The 13,938-nt window shown below is 36.8% G+C and overlaps 1 protein-coding gene across 2 annotated transcripts in view; it reads right to left on the minus strand.

The window, feature by feature from the left end:
* LOC140513869 (all-trans-retinol dehydrogenase [NAD(+)] ADH7-like) overlaps positions 1 to 13,938 on the minus strand; it is a 46,273-nt gene that overhangs the window by 13,567 nt on the left and 18,768 nt on the right. For both annotated transcript variants that reach the window (XM_072623849.1, XM_072623848.1), the window contains 2 exons: positions 10,464 to 10,724; positions 6,902 to 7,037 (listed from right to left, as the gene is read on the minus strand). In XM_072623849.1, coding sequence (XP_072479950.1) covers positions 6,902 to 7,037; positions 10,464 to 10,724 — 397 coding nt within the window. The remainder of the gene's footprint in view (positions 1 to 6,901; positions 7,038 to 10,463; positions 10,725 to 13,938) is intronic.

Genomic DNA, 13,938 nt, shown 5'->3' on the forward strand with positions numbered 1-13,938 from the left:
CTATGAACTTGATAAATCTAACCTCAAAATAAACAAGAAGTTAAAGAGGTGAATAAAACTCTGGATTAGGTAGATATGATAGATTTCTGGAGAAAACTGAATGGACATAGAAAGGAATATACATTTTTCTCAGTGGTACATGGCACATATGCAAAAATTGACCATGTACTATGGTATAAAAACCTCACAATCCAGTGCAGAAAGGCAGAGATAGTGAATGCATCCTTCTCAGATCATAATGCAATAAAAATTATATGTAATAAAAAGTCATGGAAAGACAGACCAAAAATTAATTGGAAACTAAATAATCTAATCCTAAAGAATGAGTGAGTTAAACAATAAATCATAGAAACAATCAACAACTTCATTCAAGAGAATGACAATAATGAGACAACTACCAAATCTTATGAGATACTGTAAAAGCAGCTCTTAGAGGAAGTTTTATATCTTTAAATGCCTACTTAAATAAAATAGAGAAAGATGATATCAATGAATTGGGCATGCAGCTGAAAAAGCTAGAAAAAGAACAAATTGAAAATCCCTAAGTAAATGCCAAATTAGGAATACTGAAAACCAAAGGAGAGATTAATAAAATTTAAATTAAGAAAACCATTGAACTAATAAAACTAAGAGTTAGTTTTATGAAAAAAGCAATGAAATTGATAAACCTTTGGTCAATTTGATTTAAAAAAAGAAAGAAGAAAACCAAATTACCAATATCAAACATGAAAAGGGTGAACTTACCTCCAATGAGGAGGAAATTAAAACAATAATTAGGAATTACTTTGCCTAACTGTATGCCCATAAATTCGACAATCCAAATGAGATGGATGATTATTTTAAAAAATATAAATTGCCCAGATTAACAGAAGAGGAATTTGAATACTTAAATAACCCCATCGCAGAAAAAAAGACTGAAGAAACCATCATTGGACTCCTTAGGAAAAAATCTCCAGGGCTGGATGGATTTACAAGTAAATTCTATCAAACATTTAAAGAACCGTTAATTTCAATAATATATGGACTATTTGGGAAAATTGGGGAAGAAGGAGTCCTCCCAAATTCTTTTTATGATACAAATATGGCTTTGATACCTAAACCAGGAAGAGCCAAAACAGAAAGAAAAGTATAGACCAATTTCTCTAATGAATATAGATGCAAAAATTTTAAATAAGATTTTAGCAAAAAGAATACAGCAATTTATCATGAGAATAATACATTATGATCAGGTAGGATTTATACCAAGAATGCAGGGCTGGTTCAGTATTAGGAAAATTATTAGCATTATCGATCATATGAACAACAAAACTAACAGAAACCACATGATTTACCTCAATAGATGCAGGAAAAGCTTTTGACAAAGTACAACACCCATTCCTATTGAAAACACTGGGGAGCATAGGAATAAATGGAACTTTCCATAAAATAATAAGCAGCATCTACCTAAAACCTTCAGGAAGCATTATATGTAATGGAGATAAACTAGATGCATTTCCAATAAGATCAGGGGTGAAACAAGGGTGTCCATTATCACCACCGTTATTCAATATGGTACTAGAAATATTAGCTGTGGCAATAAGAGAAGAAAAAGAAATTGAAGGAATTAGAATAGGCAAAGAAGAAACTAACTTATCACTCTTTGCAGAGGATATGATAATATATACTTAGAGAATTCCAGAGATTCAAGTAAAATACTACTTGAAATAATAAACAGCTTTCACAAAGTTGCAGGTTACAAAATAAACCCACACAAATCTTTTGCATCTCTACATATTACTAACAAAGCCCAACAGCAAGTGATAGAGAAATCCCATTTAACGTAAGGGTAAACACTATAAAATATTTGGGAGTCTACCTGCCAAAACAAATCCAGGGACTATATGAACACAATTACAAAACACTTCTAGCACAAATAAAGTCAGATTCAAGTAAGTAGAAAAAACATCAGTTACTAGTGGGTAGGTTGAGCCAATATAATAAAAATGACAATTCTACCTAAATTAATTTACTTATTCAGTGTCATACCAATCAAACTTATCAGATAATTATTTTCTAAAGATAGAAAAAATAATATCAAAATTCATCTGGAAGAACAAAAGATCCAGAATATCAAGGGAACTAATGAAAAGAAATGCCAGGGAAGGTGGTCTAGCTCTACCAGATCTCAAATTGTATTATAAAGCAGCAATTAGCAAAACCACTTCGTACTGGCTAAGAAACAGAAGGGTAGACCAGTGGAATAGGTTAGGTACTCAAGACAGTAGTCAATGAATATAGCAATCTACTGTTTGATAAACCCAAGGATCCCAACTTCTGGGATAAGAACTCAGTGTCTGACAAAAATTGCTGGGAAAATTGGATAACAATGTGGTGGAAACTAGGCATAGATCAATGAGTGACAATGTACACAAGAATAAAGTCCAAATGGATACATGATCTAGGTATAAAGATTGATACTGTAAACCAATTAAGGGGGCAAGGAATAGTATATTAGTCAGATTTATGGAGAATGGAGAAATTTATGACCCAACCAGAGATAGAGAACATTATGAAGTGAAAATGGATAATTTTCATTACACTAAATTGAAAAGTTTTTGCACAAACAGATCCAATGCAACCAAAATTAGGAGGGAAGCAGAAAACTGGGACAATATTTTTGCAGCTAATGTCTGTGATAAAGGCCTTATTTCTAAAATATATAGAGAACTGAATCAAATGTACAAGAATACAAGTCATTCCCCAATTGATAAATGGTCAAAGGATATGAACGAGCAGCTCACAGAGGAAGAAATTAAAGCTATCTATAGTCAAATGAAAAAATGCTCTAAATCACTATTGATTAGAGAGATGTAAATCAAAACAACTCTGAGATACCACATCACACCTATCAGATTGACTAACAACAGGAAGATGATAAATTTTTTAGAACATGTGGGAGAGTTGGAACACTAATTCATTGTTGGTGGAGCTGTGAGTTGATCCAACCATTCTGGAGAGCAATTTTGGAACTATGCCCAAAGGGTTACAAAAATGTGCATACCCTTTGACCCAGCAATGCCACTTCTAGGACTGTATTGCCAAGAGATCATAAAAATGGGAAGGGGTCCCACATGTACAAAAATATTTATAGCAGCTCTCTTTATGGTGGCCAAAACCTGGAAATCAAGGGGATGCCCATCAATTGGGGAATGGCTGAATAAATAAAATATGAATGGAATGGAATACTATTTTGCTATAAGAAATGATGAACAGGAAGACTTCAGAGAAGCCTGGAAAGACTTATATGAACTGATGCTGAGTGAAAGGAGCAGAACCAGAAGAACTTTGTACACTCTAACAACCACAGTGCATAAGGAATTTTTGTGGTAGACTTAGTACTTCATTGCAATGCAAGGACTTAAATAATTCCCAATGGTCTCTTAAGGCAAAATGCCTTCCACATCCAGAGAAAGAACTATGAAATTCAATTGCAGAATGAAGCAGATCATTTTCTTTTCTATTATGTTTTGATTTGTTTTATGATTTCTCCCATTCATTTTAATTCTTCTATACAACTTGACTAAGGTGAAAATGTATTTAATGGGAATGTATGTGTAGAACCTATATAAATCTGTATGCCATCTCATGGAGGGAATGGGGAGGGAGGGGGGAAGGTAGGGAAAGGGTAAAAATCTAAGATATATGGAAGTGATTGTAGAACACTGAAAACAAACAAAATAATAAAAAAGAAAAAAAAGTAGCTATATCCTATTAAAAACAAAAACAAAAACAAGACATTTCAATAGCCACTATAGCTGAGCCAGAGAAAAAGCCAGAGCATCCCTGATGACTGGCCACCATGACTCAGCCCAGCAATCAATCAACCTGGCAGCCAAGTCATCAATTTCTGGGAAAAAAGAAGTGATCTCCATTGTCTACATCACATTTGGAGTTGAACTCGGTGGGAGGAATATTTGTAGTAGTCGTTTCTGTACTTGTGTTGTTGCCATATCTTCTTAATAAACATCCCTTTGTAAAAGCTAAAAAAACAAAACAAAACAAAAACAAAAACAAAAACAAAAAAAAAAACAAAAACTGGGGCCTCTTGGAGGTTAAAGGTGAAAATGACTTGACTAATTATTAGAAAAGTAAGAACTGGGACCAAAATCTTTTCAAAATAGGTGCAGTGTTTCATCCCCTACATGAAGTTGCCTCTCTGAGACTTCAAGTGAGGGTTATTACCTATATTAATAGAAATTAATTAATAGAAATAGAGAAGATAGGAGAGGTGGTACCTTTGATGAGGGAGATAATGATAACTGTACTTAACAGAGATCACGAACTTAGGGACTTTATAATGTGGCCTGCTCCTTCTGAAATGACACCTCCTCTCAGTCCCACCCTACCCTCCTGCCCCTTTCACCAGAAGCAATGTAAAGTTTAGCCTGTACTGCTCTATCAGAGAACAACAGAAGAGAAAAGTAGAAAAAAAATTGTAGTCTTTGAGACAGAAGACTAGTTTTGAACATAGGACCTATTATTTATGAAAATAACAATGGACCAGTTGCTTAACCTCTGTGACCTACAATTGTGTCATTTTAAAAAAGTCAATAAAGCTAATATTAGTTCTCTCATGGGATCGTGATTTGCAACTTTTAAACACTGTAAAACCAAGAGTTAATATTGTGAAGGTCAACCCAGCTCCCTTAGTATGAATTTATAGCCTTCTGTAATTTCTTTTTTTCCCTCCCAATTTAGTATAATTTATTTATTTCCTGTTTTCAACATTCACTTCCACAAGATTTTTAATTCCAAATTTTCTTCCCATCCCTCCCCTCTCCCTACCACAGGACAGTGTGCACCCCAACTACACCTTTCCCCAAATCTGCCCTCCCCTTCTATCACCCCCTTTCTCCCCTCTCCCTTCCCTCTATTTTTCTGTAAGGCAAGACAGATGTCAATACCCCATTGCCTATACAATGTATTTCCCACTTGCATGCAAAAATAATTTTTAACATTCATTTTTAAAGCTTTGAGTTCCACATTCTCTCCCTTCCTTGCTCCCCACCCACCCTCATTGAGCAGCAAGCAATTCAGCATAGGTTATACATGTAAAGCCTTGCAAAATACTTTCATAATAGTCATGCTGCAAAAGATTAACCACATTTCCTTCTGTCCTATCTTGCCCTCCATTTATTCCATTCTCTCCCTTGACCTGTATCCCCACAATAGTGTTTGCTACTGACTACCCCCTCCCCCAATCTGCTGTCCCTTCTATTATCCTACTTCTCCTATCCCCTTCCCTTCCTGCAAGGTAAAATAGATTTCCATATCCAACTGAATGTGTATTATTCTCTCCTTAAGTCAAGGGATGCTGATGAGAGTAAAGCTCACTTATTCCCTTTCACTTTCCCCCTCTTCCCCTCCATTGTAAAACTCTTTCTTGCCTCTTTTATGTGAGATGATTTACTACACTATGCTTCTCCCTTTCTCTTTCTCCCAGTACATTCCTCTCAACACTTAATTTTACTTTTTAAGTATCCTCCCTTCATATTCTGATCACCTTGTGCCGTCTGTGTATATCTATATACATACATATGCACACACACATATATATACATATACACACATACACATACACCTACACATATATAATATGCACATGCATACACATAGATAACCACATGTACATATATATTCCCTCTAACTACTCAATACCTAGAAAGGTTTAATGGGCTACAAATGTCATCTTTTCATGTAGGAATGTAAACAGTTCAACCTTAATGAGTTCCTTATGACTTCTATTTCCTGTTTACATTTTCATGTTTCTCTTGATTCTTGTATTTGAAAGTCAAAATTTCTATTCAGCTCTGCTGTTTTCAACAAGAATGTTTGGAAGTCCTCTATTTCATTGAAATTCCATTTTTTCCCTGAAGTATTATACTCAGTTTTTCTGGGTAGGTGATTCTTGGTTTTAATCCTATCTCCTTTGACATCTATAATTTCATATTGCAAGCCTTCCAATCCTTTAGTGTAGAAGCTGCTAGATTCTGTGTTACCCTGATTGTATTTCCACAATACTTGAATTGTTTCTTTCTGGCTGCTTGTAATATTTTCTCCTTGACCAGGGAACTCTGGAATTTGGCTACAATATTCCTAGGAATTTTCCTTTTGGGATCTTGTAATTTCTTATTTATATTAATTCAGGAACTGAAAGTGCTGTTTAACAGTCTAGGAAATATATATGCATGACCCTGTAGACATTGCACAGAATGTTAGAGTAAACCAGAACTTCCAGCTATGAACATAAATGCAATGAAATGTTACAGCACTGTAAGAAATCATAAATATGAAGACTATAGAGAATCATGTCAAGACTTATATAAACTAATGTAAAATAAGCAAAACCAAGAAAACAATATACAATGATAAAACATAAATAAAAAGAATGCCCTTCACTCCATCCCAGATATACACACACAAAATGGAATACCTTATAATTAAAATGCTTAAGCTTGGTTCCAAAAGAAAGGTGTGAAAACATAGCTCTCTTTCCTCTTTGTAGTGGACTATGGGTATTGAGAGAGCTAGATGGCTCAGTGGATAGAGTGTTGAGGCTGAAATCAGGAAGATTTGAGTTCAAATCTGGCCTCAGATACTTACCAGCTGTGTGATTGTTGGCACATCACTTAACCTCTGTTTGCCTTGATCCACTGGAGAATTTGGTGAATTTCCCAACCACACGTAAAAGAATTCAATAAAAATTAAAAGATAAGGGAAGGGTTCCTATTAGAATATAAATTCCTTGAGAGAAGGTACTGTCTTCCCTTCTCTTCCCTTTTCTCCTTGTATTTGTATCCCAGTGCTCAGTAAAGTTCTGACACATGTCTGAATGAATACCTCCCATTTCTTGACCACATACCTCCCAAAATACATCCTTTCCAGGTGCGTCCAGTGAACAGCAGCATGGGATCATAGGTGAGCATTTTAGAGGATGGAGGAGCTCCTACAACTACACTGGTCCCATAGCTCGGATGACAGGAAGTCAGGGCATCAATCTGATTTTCAAATGAAAGTGACAATGTAGTATCTATTAGAATGGAAAGGGCTCTGTGACTTATTCCTTCACCACCAATAAGCGCAGTCCCCCAAATTTATGACTCTACAAGTTTCTTTTCAGAGCTCACTACTGGCCAGGTGCAGTGCTAAAAATGATTATACCAAACATGAAATGGTGCCTGCCTTTCAGGATCCTACATTCAAGGTGCATGTGTGGGGATGAAGAGTATGTGTGTGGCAGAGGGGGTTGGTTGACATGTTCACTTATAAGCATAAAAAATCTAGAAACTCAGTAATTTGAGATAATTTCCATGTGTGGGGAGGGAAAAGGAGCTAGTAGCTGGGGGATCAGGAAAAGCTACATGAAAAATGATGCAATTAAGCTGATATTTAAGGGAAACTTGCATTTCTATGAGGCAGAGGCAAAGAGGAAGCTTGTACCAGGCATAAGGAATCATCTGTTAAAAAATTGAGGCATGCCCCCTCGTGCTTACATAACTTTGATTTCTTGTGTAATGAATACCATTTTTAATATTGTAAAGAACTCACAGTTCTTGGTCTTCTTGATATAGACACTTTCCCCCGAAGGCAGGAAAAAGAAAGTAGAGTCATATGATTTAGAACTAGAAAAGACTTTTAGATCATTTGAGAGTAAGCTCTTCATTTTACAGATGAAGAGACTGAGGTTCAGAGAGGGAAGCAGCTCTCTCAAGGTCCAAAGGCAGCAAGTGGCACAGCCAGGATTTAAACTCAGGTGTGGTGGACCAAAGTTTGGTCCTTTTTCTGTATCACTGGGCTGGGATTTTTAAAAAATATTTCATTTTCACGGTAGTTTCAGCACTGAAATATTCTCAGACAAGCACCACTAATCACAATGCCTAAGAGGAACCAACAGTAAAGTAGTGCTGAAACTGAGTAATACTCACTGTTGATTTTTCATGCAAGATTTTAAAAGAAATAGGAAGCAATATGTGCCTGAGAGAGGAAATTTCTTGCTTTCTATAAAGAAACTGAGATTAATGTAGACCATTTATTAGTTCTTTTTCCCTTTTTTCTTCCTTCCTTCCTTCCTTCCTTCCTTCCTTCCTTCCTTCCTTCCTTCCTTCCTTCCTTCCTTCCTTCCTTCCTTCCTTCCTGCATTCTCTCCTTTCTTCCTTCCTTTGTTTTGCTTTATTCCTCCCTTTCTTCTTCTCCTTCTTCTTTATCTTCTTCATTCTTCTTCTTCTCCTCTTCATCCATCTGTCTCTCTCTCTCTCTGTCTCCTCTGTGTCAGTCTCTGCTTCTCTCTCTCTCTCTCTCTCTCTGTCTCTGTCTCCTCTGTGTCTGTCTCTGCCTCTCTCTCTCTCTCTCTCTCTCTCTCTCTCTCTCTCTCTCTCTCTCTCCAGGTGTTTGCCAAATCTAGGTTACTGAGCTTAGTAATATCATCCTTTTCAGTGCTCATTAGGGACTATGCAGAAGTTTTGTTTAGATTTATTTTCAATACTAATAATACCTAGTGCAAACATATTACTATTGTAAAAGTTCAATTAAGCATGCTATTGGTTGCCCTCACAATAAAACTACATGATATTAGGTATGATTGAAGCAAAGTCCATCGATGACAGGCAATCATCATTAATTAGAAGTTACTTACACCTAGGTCAATGAAAGGCCTCAACAAGTGAGACTGCAAATTGATTCCCTAGCCAACAATAACCAGTAGGGACTTTAGCTCACCTCCTCTAAATTCCTGTCTTCCCTTTAAATTCTACCTTTCGTCCAACACTGTAGCCCCTTCACTAGAGTCATAACACACATATTTGCTGAAGAACTTCAAGGAGGTTTCAGTTTCTTCTTGGTAATGTGAGGGCAGGGCCCACTGTGCTCATCTGAAGGTCTGTTTCCTGAGGCTGATTTACACAACAAGCAGAAATCTCAGAAAATAAGGAAAGTAAGGAGGAGTGAAAGGGCAAGGATTCCTTGGGAAAAATAGGTTACCACCAAAATAGTCTTTGGGGGCCCCCTGGCTTCCCCTGTCCCCTCCTCTGCCTTTTAGGTAGAACACAGGGGCAGGTTGAGCTCTTTCAAGTCACATGAATGGCTCTGCTTCTCTCCTCATTAGATAGTTTTATGGTACAATTGATAGATTGCTGCACCTGAAGTGAGGACGACTTGAGTTCAAATCTAGCCTGTTACTAGCTGTGTGACCCAGGAAAAAAAAATCACTTAATCTCTCAGCCTCAGTTTCCTCATCTGTAAAATGGGAATGAAATAGCACCTTCTTGGCAGGGTGGTTGTGAGGATAAAAGGAGGCAATAGTATTTTAAAAGTTATTTGTATTGGTCCTTGAGTCAGAAAGACCTGAGTTCAAATTTAGCCTCTGACATTTATTAGCTGTGTGATCCAGCACAAGTCACTTAACCTGGCTGGCTCAATTTCCTTTCTATAAAATAGAGATGATAATACCACCTACCTCCTAGGGTTGTTGTGAGGATCAAATGACATAGTAATTGTAAAGTGCTTAGCGCAGTACCTGATACATAGTAAACACTATATAAATGTTAGCTATTATGGTTATTCAACAAAGTACATATTTTCGTTGAATTACTGATGACTAATGTCTCCTCTAACTCATATAAAATAATGTAGCAAGACTAATGTGGAAATATATTTACATGATTGCACATATATAATCTATATCAGATTGCTCGTTGTCTTTAGAACTCAAAATCTTCTGAAAAATGAATGTTGAAAACTAATTTTCCATGTAATTAGAAAAATAAAATACTATTTCCATCAAAATAAATTTAATTTAATTTTTAAAAAGAAGATAATGTTGTAGCTCTCTATTTAACTTCAGTAATATAAACCTGTTCTTACACTTCAAATAGCCTCTGTCGGGTAAAATGAATGAAAATGACCCTACACTACTATATCTTAGTCAGCCTCAGACCATGCTTCAAATTGTATGAAACCCTCACCAGGACACCAAGGGCCATTTGGCACAGGTATCCTGGCATTTGCCCTGCCCCCAAGAATCCACCCTTACCCATATCTCCAGCTTTAAGCCTCTTGTTCTAAGAACAGCCATCGTATCAATACTACTATTGGCACTGGAAATGGTGTGACAATCTATGGCTCCATTCTTAATCCTTATGATTTCTCTCACTCTTATACATGTGTCTTATCTGCTTCTAGTAGAATATAAGTTCCTTGAGGACAGACACTGTCTCACTTCTGGATTTAGAATTCTAGAAACTAATCCAATACTTGTGCATATTTACTCAATTCTCATTGGATAATCGAAACTGGTTTCTACAGTTATAGCTTTTGTCTAGGTAATAAATCACGCTTAAATAAGTCAGATTATTGAAAGGCGAATTCTATGATTATTGGCCATTTAGCTGTGGCTCCCACCAAATCCTTTATACCTGCTTACTACTTACCATGGTTTCAAGGCTCCCAACAACCTCGAAGGTATACCCAACAGAATTGTCAGTCATTTCACTCAATACTTCATGGATGGGCTTTGTGTAGTCCTTAGGGTTGATGCATTCAGTGGCTCCTACAGACTTGGCTTTATCAAATTTGTCTTTGTTAAGGTCAATTCCAATGATCCGGGAAGCACCAGCTGATTTACAGCCCATTATAACAGAGAGGCCAACTCCTCCCAGCCCAAAGACAACACAAGTAGATCCAGGGGTGACCTATGGTGATGAAAAAAATATAGGGCCTTAGCCATTAGCAATTGTACCCAGAAAAGTGGGATTGTAGTAAGTCTGGAATCTTGGGAAACATAAACTCTCGAGCACAACTAGCTTATTGTAGCCACTAGTAAACTGATACTTTGAAAGGATTAAAAACATAGGAAGTTTAAATTTCAGAGACAGAGCACTCTGCTGTCTTCTGACACCTCAGAAACTTTCATGAAAGGGAACACATGTTGGTGCTTATGGAGGAAGAATTCATAGCCATATTGTTATCACAAGTAACTTTACTTATATCTTTATCAGACATTCCTTGATTCCCCTATCCCAATGTTTCCCTGCCCCTCCCCCATCCAAACCTTGATATTTCCTCTGAATATATTATTTCTCCTAATAGAAGGTAAACTCCTTCAAGGCAGGGATAATTTCACTTCTCTTTATATCCCCAGGCTCTAACTTGGTGCCTGGCATACAGTAGGCCTTAAAATAGATGATTACTGATTGATTGAATGATTCCTACTTGTCCCAATATTTCAATGGATCCATGAACTCAGTCATAATGGTACTCTTATGGTGCAAATCACAGCAGAGCTGTGATCATTCTGCCATGTTCTTGCCCATATTTTTTCAGAGTCTGTATGGAAAAATCTACCCAGTGCTCTAAAGGATTGTTTCTAGGTCTCTTCACATTTAGTGGAGACTCATTCTTCAATTGTCTGTAATCAACCATTCTCATCATGTAACTGAACTACCTTCTTTGCCAATCATAAATGTTCTCATTGTCATCTTTTTACGCTGGTATTGGACATAACTGAACAAAATCCAACAAATTCAAATACAACTAACATTAATTAAGCATCGATTACATGGAAGGCAACAAAGAGACAATTTGGGAAAATGGAAAGCAAGGGAGTTTCGTTATTCTAAGATGATTTTCAAGCTGTTCTTTATAGAATTAAGGAGTGAATAGACATTAACATTGGACCGTTCATAAAAGACGGTTTTGAAATAACAATTAATATATGTATAGGACCAAAAATTTTGAGAACAGCTCCAAAAAAACCTAATAAATGGGAATTTAAAAAAAAATTCTTAACCATATATTATACTTTTTAGAATGTATTTCAGGAAGTTTTGAAACAAAATTGTACCTCAGAAGTCATTTTCTGCTGGCACTGTCTTAGCCTAACTTGGGACTGCACAACCTGTGGCTCACCAAAGGATTGTGGATGGCCTGAGAAAAATGTAGAGGAAAGTATTTTCTAAATTTTTTTGTGGGCAGCGCAAAATCCTTTGGTGTGCCCACAGGCCACTTACTGCCCACAGGCTGCAGTTTGTGCTGGTCTGGCCAAACTGGATCACTGGCCAGAGGAGATGTGCTGAGAAACCCACAAAATACAGTTCTTTCGAACCTCATTCCCGAACACCAACCAGGTCAAGACCCCAGTTCAGTGGATTACATACTAGCTACTATCATTCACCATAATGTTCTACTTCATTAATATGCTTCATAGCCTTATTACTTTAAATGTATAGAGGAGGAGAGAAGAAGTCCCATCTGAATGAATGCAAATAATAATTACAGAATATTTTAAAAGGTGGAGTTTCATTGGTAGGACCTGTGTGATAGGAGAAATATCTTAAAGTTTTATCCCATGCAGACTGGGACAGCTATTATTTAAAAGATATTGAATATGACTTTAAGAGTTAATTAATTCAGGAGATTAAGCCTGAGACAGCTAACAGATTCTTGGTGTCCTACAGAAGGCACAAAATAAAGAAGGCATAAGCACTTACCAGCCCTTCCCTTGTGGTTCTGATTAGCAGATAGGAAGAGGGAAGCAATACCCAATTGAACCATGCTGTATCCTTGAAAAACTAGTTTTTCCCTGTTCTGGCTTAATAAACCTCTTTTTGTTAACTGTTAGATGTTCTGCAAGTGTCCTATTTCATTCCAGTCCTGAACACACCCTGTCACAGATTTGGTTCAGACCCGAAACTTCTAGGGTTTGTGGCATGGACTTTGAAAAACCAGTGTTAGATCTTTGGCCCATTCATGGCCAGAATGAAGATTATTTTAAGCAATCACACAGTCAACATCCTAGACTTCTTTCTGCAAAGCTGGGCCGTTATTGTGAAGGACTCCAGAGGAATGAAACATCCTACAAAGCGATTCCAACCATAACAATGTTGAGTCCTGTATCCTTGGAAAAAAGAATAAAAATTGCTCCAGATGGACAAATGTTGGGAAAGAACTCTCCACACTTTGCAACATCGGTTGTCATGTGCAAAACGCAATCAAAGGCACTACCCTGAGTGACTGATAAACAACCCTAACCCTAAATGAGCTCTAAATGCTTCCTCATTCAAACTATTATTCAAGGTAATGGCTCACTTCTTGAAATCAGAATTTTCTTGAGACTAGGTTTGGTTTGTACTGTTTCTCAATTCCCAAAAGATGAGTTAACTCATGAAGGAAATGATATTGAATTTGTTTCAAACTCAGCTGCCCTGTTCTAACAGGTCATAACAGCAAAAAAAAAAAAAAAAATAAGGATATCAGAAAACTTCTGGATGACATATATATTTCTAAGAAAGGCACAGTACAACACACTGATAAATATGTTGAAAAGGTTGTCCGGATGCCAAAAGCAACATCCTGAGGATTTGACACTTACTCGAATGTTATTAAAAAAAATACTTTTTATATTTTATAAACAAAAACAAACAAGAATATCCAGGGCCATCCATCTTCTTACCCCAATGAGAACTTCATGAGGTACCTAATTTGCTACTTTGAAGTTGAGGCAATTCCATTTTGCAGTGCTCTGAATGGCACCACTCCTCAAATTTCATACCTCCTAGTAAAGAAGTAAGCTTCTCTCTGCCATTTCCTCATCAGACTATGAATATCCACTGATATTGCACTAGGCAAACACAGAAATATTTTTAAAATCAGGATACCCCAAAGTGATGTTTCATGCTGCCTTTGGATTCACTCTAGAACCAACTCCACAAATTCCTTCATTTGTCTTTCCAAGGAGAATGCGAAATTCATTCTTCTATTTAGAGGGAGCTTTCTTCTTTTTCTGGTTTCATTGACACTGAAAAGTTCAGATTCAGTAAGTCTAGTAGTATATCCATTTATCCTAACTAAGGCAGCTAGGTGGAGCAGTAGTTAGAGCCCTGGGCCTGGAGTCAGGAAGATCTGAGC

This window comes from Notamacropus eugenii, chromosome 7, assembly GCF_028372415.1.
Source record: "Notamacropus eugenii isolate mMacEug1 chromosome 7, mMacEug1.pri_v2, whole genome shotgun sequence".
Classification (NCBI taxonomy): domain Eukaryota; kingdom Metazoa; phylum Chordata; class Mammalia; order Diprotodontia; family Macropodidae; genus Notamacropus; species Notamacropus eugenii.